The 13,142-nt window shown below is 35.9% G+C and overlaps 2 protein-coding genes across 3 annotated transcripts in view; one reads left to right on the forward strand and one right to left on the reverse strand.

Moving 5' to 3' along the window:
- The window catches only part of LOC135088516 (kelch-like ECH-associated protein 1B), a 45,461-nt gene extending 42,000 nt beyond the window's left edge, over window positions 1-3,461 (forward strand). Inside the window, exon 14 of the mRNA XM_063983349.1 lies at window positions 1,223-3,461. Coding sequence (XP_063839419.1) covers window positions 1,223-1,369 — 147 coding nt within the window. The 3' untranslated portion in view covers window positions 1,370-3,461. The remainder of the gene's footprint in view (window positions 1-1,222) is intronic.
- Window positions 3,208-9,051, reverse strand: LOC135088514 (uncharacterized). 2 transcript variants are annotated; one of them, XM_063983345.1, is made up of 7 exons: window positions 8,873-9,051; window positions 8,636-8,707; window positions 8,170-8,288; window positions 7,895-8,059; window positions 7,514-7,750; window positions 6,721-7,433; window positions 3,208-6,377 (listed from the first exon to the last, which is right to left on the reverse strand). In XM_063983345.1, exons 1-7 carry the CDS (start codon window positions 8,927-8,929, stop codon window positions 4,279-4,281), a joined length of 3,462 nt encoding a protein of 1,153 aa, XP_063839415.1. In that variant the 5' UTR covers window positions 8,930-9,051; the 3' UTR covers window positions 3,208-4,278. The 2 variants fall into 2 exon arrangements, with proteins under 2 accessions (XP_063839415.1, XP_063839414.1); XM_063983344.1 differs by having other exon boundaries at window positions 8,170-8,300.
- Between the last annotated feature and the right edge of the window lie 4,091 nt (window positions 9,052-13,142).

The following is a 13,142-nucleotide window of genomic DNA, read 5'->3' on the forward strand; positions in this document are numbered from 1 at the left end:
GACTTAACTTTAAATAAACTTGTCTCCCGGAGCGCCTCGCTCCGTATTTATAGGGCCCGGGCTATATCCATCCCTTTCTCTCCCGATATTCCTGTCTCTGTCTCTCATGTTCTGGACCATAGTTCTAGAATGTTCGAAGCGAGAGGTCCGATATTGCCGTCCTGTTTCTTTTTCTCTCGAATATTCCAGAAGTGTGTGGAAGAGTAATTTGATGTGCAAGTGAGATGACAGATAATGTGAGAAAGAGATGGAATGATATTTATCTCTAATCGACTCTAAATGATTATTTTAGTACATTTTCTGATTATTAACGTTGCTAATCAATTCTAATTAATAAATTAGCGTATTTTCTCGGTTGACGTCGCTAACAAAGACATTATTATACCGTGGGCGTTGAGCGTGACCCATTGAAATAGACTCATTTCGTGCGATTGGCGGGAAATATGAATAAATCAATATTATTTATTCACTTCACAATCCCAACTAATATTATAAATGCGAAAGTAACTCTGTCTGTCTGTCTGTCTGTTACGCTTTCCCGCTTAAACCTCGCAACCGATTTTGATGAAATTTGGCATAGAGATAGTTTGAGTCCCGGGAAAGAACATAGGATAGTTTTTATCCCGGTTTTTGAAACAGGGACGCGCGCGATAAAGTTTTTCTGTGACAGACAAAATTCCACGCGGGCGAAGCCGCGGGCGGAAAGCTAGTGTAGTTATAAGCCAAATGGCGGTAAGAATTGTCACTGCTGAAAAAAATAATAAAACACGATCACTATTAAAGTTAGCAAACGTGTCCTCGCCAAACTCGCTTACAATTTCTATTTTCCGCTAAATGCACCCATTATTTCACTCCGTTTCGGAGTACTCCGAGGTGTTTACGTAATTTCATGTCGATTTGTCATCGTCGCTCATGCTCGCGTCTCACTTTGCATGAGAGGGATGGCAACATTCGATACTTCGTATAACGTTTTTCGGAGTAGCCACGCTGGCGTTTGTCTAGTTTATTTACCCAGAAAGATTCATGCTTGATATAATCGGTGGAGCTCTTTCTTTTTTTCCCTCATTTTTTATCATAATTCTTAGTTTCGAATTCAAATTCTCACAATCCAGAAGAGACCGAAGTTCAATAATTAACGAAGTGACATATTTTAGCTTGTAAATAAAATACTCAGTACCTCGAAGTATATTAGACGAAAACTTATTGACCTTATCATTCGCAGCACGTGGCACCGCCCGAAGGCGTCGACGCGCAGCCCGCAGTTTTGCGCCGACGCTCGCGCCGCCCCGACCACGCCTCCACCTCGCGCGCCGACGACATCCCGTCCGCCAACAACATCATCCCTACGCTGTCCCACAACAACTTATAGCACACGCCCTGTATACAGCGACGGTTAATCACAGCTGAAACTCATTCCAGCTACGGTGCAAACAGCGAGACCTCCCGGTGGAAATTGTTCAGTATACCTAAGTGTGCTGACGATTATGCTATATGGATCATTAACGCATAATTCACCGTTTCCTGGCGTGCAGAAGCTTCAACCTCCTCCCACATCTTATAGCACATGCCCTATGTAAAGTGACGGTTGATCACACCTGAAACTCTCAGGTATGGTGTACATAACACAGGTGGAAATCTAACATGCCTCAGCCGGAGATACGTGCTGCCGATTATGCTATGGATCATTATAGCACCGTTTTGTGGAGCGCAGAAGATTCACCGCCTCCCACAACATCTTAAAGCACACGTCCCGCACTGACGCCTGTCTCAGGAATAGTGCACACAGCGTAAACTCCCATCCCAGCTACGGTGCAAACAGGGAGCCTTCCTGGTGGGAATTGTCCAATGTACCTCAGTGTGCTGACGATTTTGCTATGGATCATTAATAGAAGCTTGAACTCGCATCACACAAAATCTTATAGCAATGACCCAGAAGCCAAGGTAAGTGGGAGGTGGAAATTATCCAATATACCTCACCCATAGGTATATGCTGAAGACTATATTATCCAGCATGATGCGCAGAAGATTCAACATTGCACTAACAACGCTATCCAGCGTATTTTATGACGCTGCAATAGATATTCAATTAGAATCTACCTTCTGCTTATTTAATAGAACACCCGTATTCACAAACAATGCTTGCTTAAGTGAAGCAGCAAATCAAACGCACAGCGTTGAATAGAGCTCTATGATTGGTTCGTATGTCCCCCTGTGCGTTCACGTGCACTGTGAGACCTCATAGTAATTTTTGTGAATACGGGCGTAAGACAAGATGTATCAATGATCGACATCGCATCGTAACAACAACACTCAACTTGCCGTCTTGCTTCGCTGCCCGAGCCACCACCTTCCGCATAGAAATTATACTTAGCCCAATAATTACTATGGACACAGACCAGTAAGTCTGCATTCTTAGAACCCTTTATAGCCGCTCGTTGATGATACGCAGATGTACGATGAGTTACAATCTTTCGGATGCCCACCCGTGCTTACATTCACTGATTTCACTGCGTCCAGTATACATTGAAAAACCTGATGCATAACTGCCCGTTACTAAATACACCCACTATGACCGTCTACGCGTCTGTCCGACGCAGTCATTATAAGTTGAACTTGAAACGTCAGTTGGAAATGTCTTACAAGCTCAAAAAAGCTTCGCAAACGCAATGAAATGGTAACCTGAATATATGAAATAAGACAATGAATCGATGGCATTTGTTCGTTAAATAACGACCTCCTAAATGAAACAAATATTTTAAATATATCGATATGTTAATTAATGAATTCCAGTAGTGTAAGTTTATTATTAGTACTTTGTGAGAAAAGAAAAAGTCCAGAAAGACGATGGAAGAACTCTGCCAGATATTCTGTTCAGATAGGCAAAATAAAAATTTACAAAGCAACTTCCATCGTCTATTTATGTCTTAGAAATAAATTAGAAGTCATGTACTAAACTGTTATAAGAATGAACGTGTCATATTATGTGCAGTGCTATCTCCAATGAAAGTGTGAGAATGTTGAAGTTTACAATAATTTTAAGCTATGTATTCGAAGATACTGACATTAATGTTGATTAGTTATGACGTGTAAATACAATACATACAATTTTATGTATACTGCTGTTTTTTATGTGAATAATTCCTGGCCAAACTGAATTGATTTTTAACGCAACATTTTGGTCATTTTTGTGACGAAGCTATGCCTAGCTAGCCGATATGTCGTCTTGAATCTTCCCTGTGTGGGAAGACTTCCAGTCGAGACGATTCTTATGGCTCTGTTATAGGCTTGACTGAAATACTAAAATACGTGTCTATCTGACTTAGGCGGTTATCACACTGCGCCGCGCTCCGCCGCGGAGCGCGGGGCGACAGATTTAATCATTGTATGCAAGTACCTCAGTTTGTATAGAAAACACGCGCGGCACTTCACACTGACAACGCGTCCGCGCGCGTTATTTTTTATATGAAAATCACGCGCTCCGCGACGGAGCGCGGCGCAGTGTGATAACCGCCTGAGTAACACAAAACATGTGATACAATAAAAATGTTACAGAAATCGGCATACGAACTTCACTTTGACTTGGCTGGTTTTTTAGGTCAATGATTTATAATGTTATTGTCCCTACTATTATAAACAATCAGAAACAATTTTCATATGGACTTATCATGACGTCATGGTTATTAATTGATGTATAAAAAATAATAATCGTTATATTAATTTTTTATATATTAATTTATGTTCAAAGCAATAATGTTGAATAGCTAATATTTTTATAAATTACTTGTATGTCGTTATGTAATCAAACTATATTAAATTGGAACGAAAAAACATCCTGTAAATGTTTATAAATACACAAATAAATAATTGTAAATAATAAATGTAAGTTATAGCTATTTTTAAGGACAATAAAGACTGTTATGGGAATATAATCAAGTTTTTTATTTAAATCTCTGGTTTAACAGTAGCTTTAAATATTTACAATATTTACAAATGTAATTTAATACCTTTGTGAGAATAAGAAAATATTACCTTTTATTGGGTAAACCAATTCTACAAATCTTAAGTAAAATAAAAAAAGAAACATGAATAAGGTAATAATATGATGCCATTAAAAATAACATTAGAGTCACCTGTGACACAAGTTGGTTAATTCTTATTCTTTTAGTGTGCTGTAATAGTCATTTCACATTGCCTGCGTGCGCGCACACACTTAAGCATAACGGCAATCATGTTCCTTGTCCACGAGAAATATTTAGAAATCACTTCATTCTTGGCTTCTTATTGTTTAGGGGCTTTGACTTTCCTTTTCCTTTTGACAAATATCCGAACGTCGGGAATGTCGGCGTCTTTCTGGTTGTCCACACTTTCGTTGTTTGACGACTGGTCGGCCATCAAGTTATCTTTGCTTACATCTTTGCTGCTCGATTCTTGCGCGCCTTCCACTGTCTTCATTCCAGAATCGTTTGGCTGAACCTCTTTCTGCGGCGTGGATGTTGCCAAAGCTCGCATCAGTATACTAGGTTTATCAAGTACGTCATTTTTAGGTATAGACACTAGTACTTTGTGTTCTTCAACAGACTGTTTAGGATTGTCAATCAATATTGACTGTTGTTCACGTAAATCAACATTTTCTGAGACTGGCTGACATGGTTCTTTGCTAGTTGTCTCTGACATGACTTGCTTTATTCCTGTATCTGCTGTAGTTACTATGACTGGCGGCTTATCTTCTATGGGGTCTGGTGTCATTTGTTTTACTACAGGCTTATCGTCGTAGATGGTTGACCGTCTCTGTTTTACTGCCTGTTTATTTTTTATGGTGTCCGACGCTTTTTGTTTTCCTAGTGGCTCATTTGCTTCGGAGCTCGGCGTTATTTGTTGGTTTGGGTCAGCTTCTATTGTATCTGCAGCTATTTGATTTATGTTTGGTTCATTTACTGTTAAATTTCTAGTCCATTCTTTCTTTTCTTCAACTAGTTTATTAGCAACTAAACTTTGATAAACCTCTCTAATTTTCGATTTATCATTATCAGGGTTCTTCCTTGTTTTCTTTTTCGCTTCACTAGGTAATTTGGTTTGAATATTAGATTTAATTTCTGTTCTATCAGTTTCAACTTTATTAATGTCTTTACCTTCTTGTAACTGATCCGACTTTAATTTTGATAATCGGGTTTGCACTTTTCCCACACTAGAAGCAGCAATATCAACTGCATCTTGTGCATCTTCACAAACAGGAATATATGGCGCTGTGGATTGAGTCTGAGCTTGCGCACTTAAGATGCCTAAATCTTCTGGTGATATTAGGCTACTGCTGTCTCCAAATAACTCACTAAATTTCGTTTTTATCTCTTTTGAATCTTTCTTTGATTTTACTTTATCCGTCTCCTTGTCGTTATCGGTTGAATCAGATTTTTCTAACTTAGTTTCTTTGTGCTTAGAATGTTTTTTCTTACTACTTCGTTTTTTACAATCATCCTGAGCTGTAACACTCGGTTTTTCTTGAGATTTTTCCTTTTCAATTGTCTTTTCCACGAAATTATCTTTCTGTTCTACTTTCTTTTGTAAGGCGGCAAAATTTTCATGACCAGTATGGCACTTATCCTTGCTATGAGTTTTTTCATTTGCAGTACTTTTTATGATTTCAACATTATCACTTGTTTCATCACTGAGATGTAAATCACCTTCTACTAATTCTTCCATGCTTGGAGTAACCACTCCAACCCCATTATAGTTTTCTTCATAATTAACTGCAAAATGATCATCTTTTATTTTACTTTTAGATAAATTATCATTTTCAACTTGAGCTTTGTTTTTGAGATCAGTTTCTGGTCTTATTTCACTGCTTGTAGCTTTATGATATTTTCCAAATGGTTGAGCTATCTTTTTCTCAGATTGTCGAAACTCTGTGTCGCGGTCAGTATAAGATCGGTTATCTTTGTCACCTTTTATTTTTGGGATTTTATATCTGGATAAACTATTATTGTCAGCATTTTTGTTTAGCTTCATCAATTCGGTGTCAGTGGTTTGGTCATATCTCCGACTACCACTTTCATTTGGTACTCGTCTCATATCAGTCATATTGACTTCTTCATCAAATGGCAAGATTTCTCCTGACTCTAACGACATATTAGACACTGGATTGTCAATATCCATGTATATTTCTTTGACAATATCCTCACTGCACTGCGACGGTCTCCGCGTCAAGGATTTAGGTACTTCTACTGGCGAAGTGTTCCAAAGAGTTGTATCCACCATTTTTAAATCGACATTCCTATCAGCAACAGTTTTCCACACAATAATACCGTCAGAATTCTCTAAAACATACCTCTCACTGTGTTTTCTGGGGTCTTCTCCAGAACTTGTAGCTGTATGCATTATTTCTGTAAAAACATTTTATGAATAAGTAATCACAAATATGAACACACAAAATAAAAAAATTATAGATGGATAGAACACACTTTATTGTACACTATACAAGACAAGAAAAGAAGAAGAAAGGAATATACAAAAGATACAGCACAATTTAGACAAAAGGAAAATATTACAAACTATTTCACATAAAGCAATCATTATAAATCCATTTTGCTAGTATTTGTGTCAGTCTTATTGGATGTCTTAAATAAATAAATAGAAGGGGATACAATCTATGTTATTTTTCGGGTTACTAATATGTGACTGCACTTAGAACATAGGTTTATTTATTTCAAAAATAATATAGTTCACCTCTAATTGGATGAGAAGACACTGTATCAGTAAAAGTATAGTCAGGTGACTGGCATGACAACCCTGGTTGCAAGTTTTCATCTGGTAAAAGTCTTTCCAGTGGCTTCTCCCTGCTCCATCTTGTATCTTCTTCAGTAAACTTATTAAATGAATCAGTCCTTTGCCTTTTACTTATAGGTTCATCAAAGCGTTCACTACTTGATTTATGTTTCGAGGAGTGTTTGTCATAATGGTGAACATCTCTTTTGTCTTCATATGCATCATCTCGATCACGTTTGAATCGAGCTTCTGGTTTCTTCTGATGATGATGCTGGTATTTGTCAGGAGGAGGACTTTCTAATACTCTGTGTCTGTTGTATTCCTGCTTTAGATTGTCATCATTTTTAAAGCCCCTGTGTGACCTTTCAGGACTGCCATGCCTTCTTTGTCTATGAGAAAAATCATGTTTGTGTCTTCTATGTTTGTCACTTCCATGATGTCGATCTGTTCTACTCCTATGATATGTATCTCTATTTGGTTCACCATAACCATAATATTTATCGTCCATTCTGGACATGTCAGGTGACTTCCGACTCTCTTCTAAATCTTTGTATCTGTGCCTATCACTATATCCTTGATTAATGTTCTTTCTTCTATCTCTTGATGATTTTCTAGCATCATTTGACTTAAGTCTTTCCTCACATTCTTCATCTGAACTGTAATTTCCATGCAACCTGAAAGAATTTAAAACTCTTTATAGAGCAGTTTGTAAAGATTTATGAAGAAAAGTATGCAAGTACACAAGTGTACATACCTTGCAACTGGCATAGATTTTCGTCTATTTTTAATACTGAGTGCTTGAGTTGCAGGTTTGTCATTATTTTCCATATTTTTGTTTCTTTGTGACATGTTTTCTTTAGTGTCACTGGTCCGGCCACTCCACAACTCTGCCTTTTCAGAGTTAGAATTAGCACATTGTATCAATTTAGCATTAATATCTGTGTTTCCACTTGTTGAGGTTTCTACAGAAGAGAAGCGAATATCCTCTTTTCTGAAATGAATAAGTAAAATACTAGTTTCATGGTATAGTAGCTATTGATACATAGGTATTTGTTCCTTATTAATTATTGTGAACACAGGTAGTTGGGAATACAATTCGCACTTTATTGGTGACTGTCAAAGTCAACTGGCTTACCTTCCACTGTCACTACTCTTGTCCTTGATGTTATCAGCCCTTGGAACATTGCCTCTCTCTTTAGCATTAACTGGACCTTTTGCAAATGGCTTAGTTATGCTTTTAAGTCTTCTTACGTCTTTAACATTACCATTTTTTAATGCATTTATAATCATCATGTCTTTCCTACAACAATGAGCATTAATAAGTTTTATGGGAACTCATAAAGAATTATTTCTTCATTTTAGTGTATCCTTAATTATTATTATCATTGGGATACAAATAAAGCTACTTACTCAATGTTAAGATCAGTAATTATTTTGGTTTTCCTTTCAATTTCTACTTTGGCAGTTTTTAACAAAGATGAATAATTCATTTCCAATGTTTTGAAATCAGATGACAGCTTATCAAACTCCTGCAAAATGTTCTAAAATATCAATGCACATCCATCCTTGAAATAATTCAAATGAGTAACCTACTACAATCAATATGTTAACCAGGCTCTAGTGGCCATAAAGCCCACATCAATTTGAACTTTATGCTGTGAAGGTATGGTTAAAATTAAAAACCAATAACTTTTTTTTGAGCCTGCATAAGAGTAATGATCATTGATCAACAACCAATAAAATTTTCATTATTATCTTGTCTGATGACAACACAAACCAAACAGCAGGTTATAAGAGTAACAAGATTGGTTACAAAAAGTATAAATTATTTTTACATCCTTACAAAAAGACAGGGAATATTTATAGATTTACTTACTTTTTGTAAGTTGCTCATGGTATTTGTGTACTCTTCCAGTTTGAGCTTTAGGTCATGGTTTTCTTTCTTGAGCTAAAAAAGCGTATACAAATAAGTGAAGCCAGTCATTGTAAAGAATTCTAACAATAGAGTCATTTTATACTACATTACAGATTTAAATTAACCAGGTTTCTGTTCAATGAATAGTGAAAGCTAAGCAAAACGGACAATAATTTGGCGCTAAAATGGTTTCCTCACCTCTTCGACTCTATTTATGTCCTCGTAGTTATCTAAATCGTCGTAAATACTTTCCATGATTATTAAACTAATAATGTGTTGTCTATTTTATTCAGTAACAATTTAAACACGAATCTACGCAGGGAAAGAATTAATAAATTCCGGAAAATAATGTCCTCGACTCGGATGCGATGTAGAAAATGTCAATTTGACAGCGGTAAACTGACACTATTGACATTTGAAATTAAATGTTGCTAGGCTATAAAAAGGTTGTACTATTCATTCAGAATGAATGAACATGATTACTGAACCAAACCATTAACATTACTAAGTGATGTGTCGTGCTCGAGTGCACGACGTATAAAATGTTTCTAGAAATCTTTTCTTTATAAAGGGTATTTTCAGGGAATTGATTTATTGACTATTTCCTACAAAAGAACTTTACGGCCTTCGACCTAATGACCCGTTTCAGAAAGTGTCAAATAAACACTTCTTTATTTCTTAATACCAATAAGCTAATGCTGCGTTTACACTGCGCGGAAATTAGCCAAGTCAAGTCAAAAAAACAGTGGAGGGGGAATGAATTATGAATGAATTTCATCCCCACTCCTCTGTTTTTTTGACTTGACTCGGCTAATTTCCGCATAGTGTAAAAGCAGCATAAAATCAAACAACGGCTGCGTTTGGCGGAAAATAACGCTTGTTAGAAATTGTTAGCAAAATGGCGATCACCATGGCAATTGCCAAAACTTTAGCATGTTTTCAGCTAGGAGACTAAAAGACACGTTTGCTAAACTTCAAACAAATGTGTCAGCACCAGCGTTGCCAGTTTTTTTTTTCGCCAAGTCGGGACTTTGGTACTTTTTGAGTGAAAATAGCGGTATTCTTCCGTCAGAAGCGGGACATAGTAAAAAAACGTATATAATCAAAGGTTTTCAAATATTTATCCTTTTATTTGACTTAAAATTACGTTTACGTGACAATAGATAGCAAAAGTAGCCATAGAAAATGTATTTTAACAAAAAAATAATATTTTAAATCAGATTTACTTTATCGTTAAATTCGTCTTTAGAATAAAAAAAGAAAAAAAAAACAAAAATCGAAATAAAAAAATTATTTTTTAGAATAATATGGCGTTTCAAACAATAGTCTGGTGAAGTCAGTGTCTCTCTCCGAAAAGCGGGACAGAGCCTGTCCCGAGCGGGACATTTACATTTGATTTAAAAATCGGGACGTCCCGCCAAAATCGGGACGTCTGGCAACCCTGGTCAGCACTTGCCGCTGCTTACCGCTAAAAGGACGCCATTTTTCTTACTAGCGCTAGCTAGTGCTATTTTCGGCCAAGCGCCCCCAATGTCAATCAACTGACGCAATTAAAAAACTTGCACGACACGACACAGCTTTGCTTTACACTCGTTTACGGGTATTTCGCCAAAAATGGTCAATTTTGCCTAATTTCCTTGGCACGAATTTTATTTTTGTTTTTAACTATTTTTAGTTTCCCATTGCATTAAGTAGTAAAAACTAAGCTAATATATCTAGAAGGGGTGTCATAATTCGTTTTATAGCCTGACCAGGAACATAAAAACCCTCGCCATGTTGCGGAAAATTAATGGTACTAATTTCTTTTAATGGCAACAGTAACTGAAAACTTCATTGACATGTCACCTTGCATGTCAGTCTATTGCTGTCAAAGTGTAAACAAACTTTATTTTAAATGTGCGCAATTGATTTTGTGAATTAAATTGCTAAAATCTTTTTATAGTCGTGAAAGAAAAGTGGTTCACAATGTGTTAAAGAATTTGTCGAAGAGAAATACTAAGGGTTCGGACAATATTTTCATTGAATAATGTTTCCGACAAAGGTTGTCAAATTGACTGACATGTTTATCGTATAGTACAGTCAACTATGAAAATTAGCTGTGGTTTGTTTCAACTACCTATTTTAAAGTTTTTTGTCACTTTGTAAGTATTGAATTTTATGGAATTGGGAAAGAAGTACCGAGTTTGAAGAGTTCATGAGCAGACATTGTAGTTGAATATTCAAGTTCAGAATTTAATTATTGATGAATAATAATAAAATCCTACTTGCTCGATTGATGGTTTCATTTAATTTATTTAAACCAGTTTACCTATAATATAATATTTTTTTGTTAATTTATGAAAATATAAAATTAGCCTATAATCCTGAATCCTGATACATAAAGTTAACCTATTAATTTAATACAGGTACGACTGTACCCAGTGTTGCACTATCAAATGCAATTGACGCGCCTCTATGCCAGGGTTTTTATGTTCCTGGTCAGGCTATAGAAACAAAGTTATGAGGTCATAAATTTTTGGTAGCCAAGGAAATTATTATAAATATTTTTTTCTCTAAGTTTTCTTCTGTGGTTTGCTTTTTTTTTGTTCGACCCATTTTTGTGTACTTTCGCAAGCAAAGATGCCAATGAATATTATATCATTACGACCTTTTTACACAACTAAGAAAGATAAATGCAGTAGATTGAGTTAAAAGTTAAAAACAAGTTTTTCTATATCTATTCTGATACCTATTTCTTAAAATGTAAATTTTAAACTTATTCCAATTAAGAAATACTCAAAATTTGACTTTACGCCGAATTATTAATGGTCTTTTATAATTTCCTAGGTCATTTTATGCCACGGAAAACAAGGAAATTAGGACCAAAGAAATTAGATTTATGCCTAAAAGACACCACAGACAAAAACCTATTTACCCTATGCATTTACTATTTAAATCATGGGTTTACCCCTACAGACACTACATTTGTGTAAATAAACAATAAAATTAATCCGTTGTTTAGTTGCAAAAAACCGTCCAAAGAAATTGACTTTTTAGTAAACAAAAACCCAAGGAGGGACATATTTATGCGATTTGTCGCGAAACTGATCAACGACGTACTGTCCTGCCTCAATGGCCTCTTGGGACGAAATGGCCGAGTGCAGTGGTGCAGTGCGTTACATTCTAAGTTTTTTCGTTTCGTTACAACAATGGTCGAAACGAAGACCCAGGGAAATTATACTTTTGACCTGGACAAGAACTTAACTTCACTTTATTTTCTTCCTATAAGTATTTGACATTTAAAGTTTTTATTTTCCGATAGCCAAACGTTTCTCAAATGTAAAGATAGTGCTATTAGAATTAAATTACGCTTCAATTTGTTATAATGAGCCTTCATTTTGGCAAACAACAGTAATGGACATAACAAGGAAATTAGAAAAACGACTTTTGATTAAGTTTTTCTACGGTATTATTTGTAGTTTCTGCTATTGTAATAGCAAAAACAAATAAAACTGTTGATGAACTTTCCCATTAAAATAGTTTTATACAGATAGATATAAAAAAACATGTGTTCGCCTGCCTGGACACAGAAAATTTACTGTTTCGGCGAAATACCTTACACCATTCGTTCATGTTTGTAGAAGGTTCATCGCCATTCATTCATTTCCTGCTTTCTGCCTGCTTCTCTGCATGAAGCTAAAGATAAAAATGGAGGGCAGAGTTGGAACAAAAACTTGAGTCAAATACCTACTTATATCTATCTCGCTCTCTGCGGCCCTACCTCTCTTTTTAGTGTGAACTGTAGTATTGCTATCTTCTGATTTAAATCTCCTTGTAAATTCTTCGAAATAGCCAATTCACTAACCAAATCAGAAGTTAAACAAATAAATAATAAATATTTGAAACTAAGATCTCCTAGTTAAATAAAAAATCACAAAATTGTCGGCCATTTAGGCTTAATGTGTTGGCGAATCAGGGAATTACAATCCCAATTCCTGGGTAATCGGTACCATGTGGCAACATCGGCCCAATCCGGCCCATCATGGCGGTTGTTTACTATTTCGTTTATTAAGCAGTTAATTTCGTTTGAGATTGTTTACAGGAAATAATCATTGTTTTATCACAAGAATTGGTGCAAAATTTTGTAGTGCGTGGTTGCGGTAGTACGTGGTGTCCTGGAAGTGACATAAGATTCCACGCGTAAGTGTTTATTTCGTGATTTCCGACATTGGATCATTGTAAACATTTTTCACATTTTTTACAGTAATTTCTTCCTAAAACGTTTTACCAGTAATTACACTTATCATTTTTAATGATACCTATGTCAAGAAATAAAGATTTTACATTGGTTTCATTGAATTTGAGCAATTTTATATTTTTTGTTTATTTAGAAAGAGCGAGTCTGCCCACAGAGAGCGAGATAGTGATACTTAGTTTGTGCTTCAAGTAGGTATTCGGAGTGTGGCCTCCATTTTTATCTGTAGCTTCA

Source organism: Ostrinia nubilalis, chromosome 4, assembly GCF_963855985.1.
Source record: "Ostrinia nubilalis chromosome 4, ilOstNubi1.1, whole genome shotgun sequence".
Lineage (NCBI taxonomy): Eukaryota > Metazoa > Arthropoda > Insecta > Lepidoptera > Crambidae > Ostrinia > Ostrinia nubilalis.